Source organism: Myotis davidii, unplaced genomic scaffold (genome assembly GCF_000327345.1).
Source record: "Myotis davidii unplaced genomic scaffold, ASM32734v1 scaffold1567, whole genome shotgun sequence".
Classification (NCBI taxonomy): Eukaryota; Metazoa; Chordata; class Mammalia; order Chiroptera; family Vespertilionidae; genus Myotis; species Myotis davidii.
Genome location: NW_006297578.1, coordinates 291,736 through 299,904, shown reverse-complemented (window position 1 = coordinate 299,904; position 8,169 = coordinate 291,736). Strand labels below are relative to the sequence as shown.

Here is an 8,169-nt window from a genome sequence, read left to right as displayed (position 1 = left end):
CCGCTCCTATTTTTCTTTTTCTTTTTTTTAATTCTGGGCCAGCTTTAGCTTTGAGGCTCCACCTCTTAGGCCTCTGCTGCTGAGAGTAGGTAATCGAAACAATATATAACTCCAATTCTGACTCCAGCTCTGACATCCTGGCTCGCTGAAAGAGGGTGTCTGGAGTTTTTTTTAGCTTTTATATGTTACTATGTTTCAAACTGCCCGCTCAGAGGCCTGCAGCAGCAGGCGGGGAACGTTGGAGGCCTCCGTCACTGAAGCAAGCAAGCCTTATGTTAGTTTCAAGCTGCCTGGCTGCCGGCCGACATCTTGGCTGACAGTTAATTTGCATATCGCCCTGATTAGCCAATGGGAAGGGTAGTGGACATATGCTAATTACCATGTTTCTCTTTTATTAGATAGGATAGATTGCCATTTGTCATTAGGAAGTTCTTCCATACATATAACTCAAAAATTTCCTGCTACTACATGAATTCATTCCTCTTTTGTCTGTTCTTAATGGAAATGGATCACAGACGTTCACTATCACCAATAATATTTATGAAATATGTGTGTACATATGTGTGCCCGTACAGGCATACTTTGGAGATGTTGTAGGTTTGGTTCCAGACCACTGCAATAAAGTGAATATTGCAATAAAGCAATAATAATATTTTTGCTGGTGGAGGTTCCTGTCTCCAATTTCTAAAAAAATGCAACATCTGTGAAGCACAATAAAACGAGGTAGGCCTATAGACACATTCACAGACACACACACACACACACACACACACACACACACACAACCAAATATTAAGCTTCTTTTCTATAGGTTAAATGACTCCTCAGTGGTAAACCAAGTCAGAAAAATAGCACCTATGAAGGAATATAAGACTTGGGTCTTTTTATTCTGTCCTTTTAATGCTACAGCAAAATCTTGAGCACGAGATGAACCCATGGGGGTGTTTTAGCATCTTAATATTAACTAAATATTCAAATTCAGTGATATTTAACTAAATAGGACCTCTGATAGCTAGAACTTCTTTGCTGGATATTTTGGCATCACAAAACAAGGCAGGGCCCAGACTGATCACATATCCTATACCTTTGCCATTTCTAGTTTAGAGTACTAAATATTGCTGATCCAAATGGTATGTGATAGTGAAGAAATATTCAGCTATGGACTGTACTTAAGAGCATCTCACAGTGAAGTACAGTTATTCATATATCCTTGATAAAAAAAAAAAACATAGCCACTCTGTCTGAGAAGGTTGTCCTAGTCAGTGGAATGCTCCGTTTTGGGAGGAAGATGATTGCAGTGAAGAGAGATAAGGCCCTGTTTCCTAGAGAACTGGATCAGCTCAATCTCCTCTGGAGGTTAGTAGGGTGACAGGTAGTAACTAAATTGTACTCAGACTTCCTGAGCTCGCCTTACTAAGACAAGAAAACAGATTCAGAGATTTAAAAATATTTTTATCAGGTAACTAAAAAACCTTATTAAGTAGAACATCTTTTAGATTTCTGAGTTTCAATGGACTGAGAGTCCAAACTGAGTTGTCTTGGAAAGAAATAATTCAATCTAACAACTAGGAAAGCTAATGTAAAATAAGTGAAGCATACAGATTGCCAATGTGACTCGTCCCCCGAAACCATCCTAGTAAAGGTAACCACCCTTGCAAAACAAAGCTACTCACGGCAATAAGCTGGTAGGAGTTGTTCATCATGGCTATCAGCATGTTCAGTAGCACTACCAGGGAGATGACATTGTATGTCCCAAACATGGTAGCTCCCACAAACTCTGTGAACTCATGTCTGGCTTTCACATTGGTGACATAGAGATTTAAAAGTCCGAATACAGACCAGAAAAGTGACTGAAGGGTTTCAAAGAGCCTAAAGAGAGAAAAGAACAGGTTAGTTAATTCTTTAGGTAGAGCAAGATGAGAGAAAATGTGGGATGATCTGCTAATAAGGGGGCTGCCATATTTGTATCCAAACAGGTAGACTGATGATCTCACATATTTTGGTCTCTTCCCCAACTCAAACCATCTAGATCAGTTTGTTTGTTTGTTCTCACTTCTACTTCTTATGCTTTGTCTTTCCACCTATACTACCATCTCCCTCTTCTTAGTCTACATAGAACCTATAGTACTGCAAGACTTATTTCAAGGGCTGAAGACTTCCTCCACCAAACTTTCTCATCTTTAGACCATGTGACTTACCATCAGTTTAATTACATAGAGGGAAGAATACAGTGGCAGTTGCATTATGGTGCTTGGATTATATTGCTGTGGATTAAAATGTCAGCTCTGACATTTGCTAGCTGAGTGAACATGAGCACTTATCATTTGTAATACTTCTATTGTGGTTCCCACAGTTCCCAGGATGGTGCTCAGCTCAGTTGAGAAGCTTACGGATTTTTGAATTAATACTTTATATGGGTTATTTTTAATGTTATAGCCTATATAATAAAGAGGCAATATACAAATTGACCATCATGCCCTCACAAGATGGCAGCATCCACAGTGGGGGCAGGCCTGGTCACTCCGCATGCCTGCCACCAGAGTTCCCTCTGCCCTGCTGGGGGCTTAGGGTCCTCCTGCACCCCCCCCACTGACTGACAGCTCACCCAGGCTCCTAAAACCAGCTGCCCATCCCTCTCTTCCTCCCTCCCCCGAAGCTGAAGCCTGACTGTGGTGTCCAACAAATTGGAAGTTATAACTCATGTCGTTGAGAGTATCCTCCATTCTTCAGCCAGGGCTGGCTTCTCCACATGCCTGCCACCAGAGTCCCCTCAGCCCCGAATCCTCTTACCCCTGCCAGGGGCCTTGGGTCCTCCTGCACCCCCCACTGACTGAGGCTCAGGCAAGCAGGGCTGACCTAGGTGCAGGCAAGCCTCGGATGGTGGCTGGCCCAGATGCCCAGGGCTGGCCTGAGCTCAGGTAACCAGGGCCGGCCGAGGCTTGCGCTACTGGCAGTGGCAGCAGCAGAGGTGTGATGGGGGTGTTGCCTTTCCCTGATTGCTGGGTCACCTCTTGCCCCTGAGGGATCCCGGACTATGAGAGGGGGCAGGACAGACTGAGGGACCCTCCCCACCCCCTGCGCTCCAGTGCATGAATTTCCATGCACTGGGCCTCTAGTTAACTAATAGTTATTGAGTACTATAAAAGCACACTAAGCACTTTTACTCACATTATCATTATGATCCTTATAAAAACATTGTTACTGCTGAGGAAACAGAGGTTCAGAGATTGAATGACTTGCTCATGGTCACCCAGCTATAAGTGTTTATTAACTATTTGATTTTAGAAAAGTTACATAGCCACTTTAAACTTCAAGTTTCCTGATCTCTAAAATAGTTATTGATAGGATAAATACCTATCGTTAACATTTGTTGTGCTCTTACTATATGGCAGGCATTGTGGTGTTTTCACTGTATTATAATATTTGATTCTCAGAATAACCCTATGAAGTAGATACTATTCTTTTTTCAAATGAGAAGCTGAGGTACAGAGTGGTCACACAGGCAGGAAGAGGTAAGATTTGCACCCAGTTCTTCTGACTCTGGAGCCCACACACTTAACCACCTTACTCTCTCATATAAGATACTGCACTCAACACAGTGTCTGGGATATGGTTAGCATAAAAAAGGCAGTTATTATAATTGTTTGCTATGAACTTCTTGAGGATAAGGATGCCATCTTATTCATTGTGCTCATTGCTTGGCACATAGAAGTTTGCTGAATAAATGTTTGTTGAATAACTCTATAAAAGATGACAGGAGATGAAAATAACTAAAGAAAGTACAAACAAATGGTACCACCCTGTGATGATCATATTTAGAAGGCTATGAACTGAAATTAGGGGAGAAAACTGAAGACAATCAATAAGGACCTTTAGTATCTGGACAGGAAAAAAAGAAAAGCCTTTGAGGGGACTAAGTTTTTATCCACATAAATAATATGGGAAAATATGGACTGAATGTTAGGTAGAGAAATCAACATTGATTAGAAATAGCCATAAATGAATGGTGATAGTCTATAAAGAGGTTGTAAATGACTTGCTAAGTCACAGCTCTGTGCTATTTAGCTATAAATGCATTCTTTTTATTGCTTAAAGTATTACAAAGCGTATTACATATGTGTACTTTTTTCCCCCGCCCTTGACAGTCCCCTGGCCTCCCCTACCCCCCAGTGTCTTATGTCCATTGGTTATGCTTATATGCATGCATACAAGTCCTTCGGTTGATCTCTTACCCCCCTACCTCCTGCCCCCCAACCCTCCCCGGCCTTCCCGCTGCAGTTTGACAATTTGTTTGAGGCAGCTCTGCCTCTGTATCTATTAATGTTCAAAAGTTTATAATGGTCTCTATTATCCATGAATGAGTGGGATCATGTGGTATTTTTCCTTCATTGACTGGCTTATTTCACTTAGCATAATGCTCTCCAGTTCCATCCATGCCGCTGCAAATGGTAAGAGTTCCTTCTTTTTTACAGCAGCATAGTATTCCATCGTGTAGATGTACCACAGTTTTCTAATCCATTCATCTACTGATGGGCACTTAGGCTGTTTCCAGATCTTAGCTATGGTGAATTGTGCTGCTATGAACATATGGGTGCATATATCCTTTCTGATTGGTGTTTCTGGTTTCTTGGGATATATTCCTAGAAGTGGGACAAATGGGAGTTCCATTATAAATGCATTTTAAAAAATATATATTTTATTGATTTCAGAGAGGGAGGGAGAGGAAGAGAGAGATAGAAACATTAATGGTGAAAGAGAGTCATTGATCAGCTGTCTCTTGATGCCCCCTACTGGGGATCGAGCCTGCAACCTGGGCATGTGCCCTTGACTGGAATCGAATCTGGGATCCTTCAATCCGCAGGCTGACACTCTATCCACTGAGCCAAACCAGCTGGGGTTGCATTTGTTATTATTGTAATTTTACACAACAAATTTTACATGGTTTACAAAACCAATCTTGTACCTGCATACGTGAATAAAGCAGAGTGGAGCATGTATGCCTAAATTGAAATCCTGACTCTGCCACTGATCATCTATGTGACTGGGAGCAGCCTGCTTAACTTCTTTGTGCCCTAATTTCTCCATTTGTAAAATAGTTAATGATAATAGCTACCTGATAGCATGGTTGCAAAGATTATATGAGTTAATTCATGTAAAGCTCATTTTGTTATAGTGCCTGGACCTCACACTCAGTAAATATTAGTTATTTTTATGAGTATTACTAATCATCAACCCAAATACAGCCTAGTTGTTGTTTTGCTTTTATTGTCCTTATAGATTGTCATTCATTTGCATATCTAGTTACATAATTGAAATCATATTGTATATAAATTTTGTGGTTTTAAAAATTGTAGATTTTGTATATATATATATACTTCAAAGGTAACATTTCAATAGCTGCCCAATATTCTATCTAGCAAATACCAAGCTGGTCTGAGTTTTATCAATGTTTTTGATGAGAATAGATGGTAAGCTTCTTAGATTTTCAGATGATACAAGACTGGGAGTGTTAGCTAATAGATTGAGTGACAGGATAAAGTTTCAAAAACATTTTAACAGCCTGAAACAATGTGCTAGAACTAAGGAGATGACATTTATTAGGGATCAATGTAGAGCTTTGCTCTCAGGCCAAGTGCCCAAGTACAAAATGAGGGCGATTGGAGAAAGGCCAAGGGTTTTGCTGATAGCAAGTTCAAAGTTGATTAGCAGAATGAAAGAGCTGGCCAGTTACTTCAACCATATGGGGGGAGTGTAAAACAGAAGTAGCTCTTCTAGAATTAAAGATAGGATTGCTATTGGACTTCATTCTTTTCACTCAGTTATTTAACGGGCATGTTGAACACCTTTATGTCTTAGTTTCCTCTATGATATGTACAAGGCTTACTAAGCTGGGGATCTCAGTATGGTGGGAGACAATAAATTACTAAAATACAACAGATTATTTATTATAATGGAGATGTAGTTAGAAGGCCATGGAAAAGACAGAAGTAGACTGTTACTGAGGACAAAGTCAGAGTAAGAAAAGACTTAAAGAGCAGGTGATGCTTTGGCAGAGGCTTAGAGGATGGTTACAAGTTTTCCAGGTTGAGGATGGGCATTTTAGGCAGAAGGAATGATATGTTATGTGTGAAGACTATAGGGCTGAGATGCTCCCCTGTAGTTGGAAAAGAGCAAGAAAGATGTTGACTATGAAGCATAGGAGTAAGAGGGTGGAGAGGTGGAGTCCAGATAACTAAATCCTGTGTGCTATTGTAAAGAGGTGGATTTTACACTGGAGAATACTCAGCTACCTGATGAGCATTAAGCCAGGGGGTTGACAGGACAACCCTGGTATTTAAAAAGAAACCTGCATGTGGCAGGTGGAAAGTTATTTGGAGAAGAGATAAGACTTAAGGCTGGCACATGGAACATTTTCTAGGATAAACTCACATGTTAGGACACAAAACAAGTCTTAATAAATTTAAGAAGATGGAAATCATATCAAGCATATTCTCTGACCATAATGGCATGAAACTAGAAATCAATCACAAGAAAACAAAACAAAACGAAAAACACACAAAGACATATAAGCGTAACCAATGGACACAGACACCAAGGGGGTGAGGGCATGAGTGGGGGGTGGGGGGCAATGGGGGGATAAGAACACATATGTAATACATTAATCAATAAAAAAAAGAAAATCACAAAGATATGGAGGCTAAGTAACATTACTAAACACTGAATGACTTAAAAACGAGATCAAGGAAGAAATCAAAATATACCTTGAAACAAATGAAAATGAAGATACAACAACCCCAAATCAATGGGGCACAACAAAAATAGTTCTACAAATGAAATTCATAGCACTGCAGGCCTAAAATCAGAAATAAGAAGAATCTAAAATAAACAATCTAACTTTACACTTAAAAGTACTATGAAATTAACAGCAACAAAAAGCCCAAAATGTCTAGATTCTAGAAGAAATATAAATCAGAGCAGAAATAAACAAAATAGAGTCTAAAAAATATGAAAGGTAAGTGAAACCAAGTGCTGGTTCTTTGAAAAGATAAACAAGATTAACAAACCTTTAACAGACTCATCAAGAAAAAAAAAGAGAGAGGAACCAAATAAATAAAATTGGAAATTAAAGAGGAGAAGTAACAACTGACTCCACAGAAATAAAAAGGATTGTAAGAAAGAATTATAAATAATTATATGCCAACAAATTGGACAATCTGGACAAAATGGATAAATTCCTAGAATAAAAGAATCTTCTAAAACCGAATCAGGAAGAATCAGATAATCTGAATAGACAGATTACAACTAATGAAATTAAAGCAGTAATAAAACAAAAACTTTCAACAAACAAAAGTTCTGGATTGGACAGCTTCACAGGTGAATTGTACCAAACATTCAAAGAAGAACTAACACTGATCCTTCTCAAATTACTCCCAAAATTCAAGAGGAGGCAAGACTCCCAAGCTTACTTTCATGAGGCCAGTAGTATCCTAAATGTAAAACCAGATAAAGACACTACAAAGAAAGAAAATTATAGGCCAATATCTCTGATGAACATAATGCTGAAACCCTCAACAAAATATTAGCAAACTGGATCCAGCATTACATTAAAAAGATCATACATCATGATCAACTTGGATTTATTCCTGGGATGCAAGGTTGGTACAATATCCACAAATCAATACACCACATAAAAAAAATGAAAGATAAAAACCACATGCTCATACCAATATATTCAGAAATAGCATTTAATAAAATCCAGCACCCAATTATGATAAAAACTCTCAGCAAAATGGGAATAGAGGTAACATACCTCAACATAATAAAGGCCATATATGACAAACTCACAGCCAGCATCATACTTAATGGGCAAAATCTAAAAGCATTTTTCTTATGATTGGTAACAAGTAAGGGATGCATGCTTTCACCACTCTTATTCAACATAGTACTGGAAGTTCTATCTACAGTGATCAGACAAGAAGAAAAAAATAAAAGGCATGCAAACTGAAAAGGAAAAGGTAAAACTGTCATTATTTTCTATGACATGATACTGTATATTGAGAACCCTAAATGTTCCACCAAAATTACTAGACCTGATAAATGAATTCAATAAAGTAGCAGGATACAAAATCAATATCTAGAAATCAGTTGTATTTTATACACCAACTAGAG

At 38.9% G+C, this 8,169-nt stretch overlaps 1 protein-coding gene across 1 annotated transcript in view; it reads right to left on the bottom strand.

The window, feature by feature from the left end:
* The window catches only part of TRPC5 (transient receptor potential cation channel subfamily C member 5), a 274,908-nt gene that overhangs the window by 9,275 nt on the left and 257,464 nt on the right, over positions 1-8,169 (bottom strand). The window contains exon 8 of the mRNA XM_006773297.2: positions 1,674-1,869. Within this exon, the coding sequence (XP_006773360.1) occupies positions 1,674-1,869 (196 nt within the window). The remainder of the gene's footprint in view (positions 1-1,673; positions 1,870-8,169) is intronic.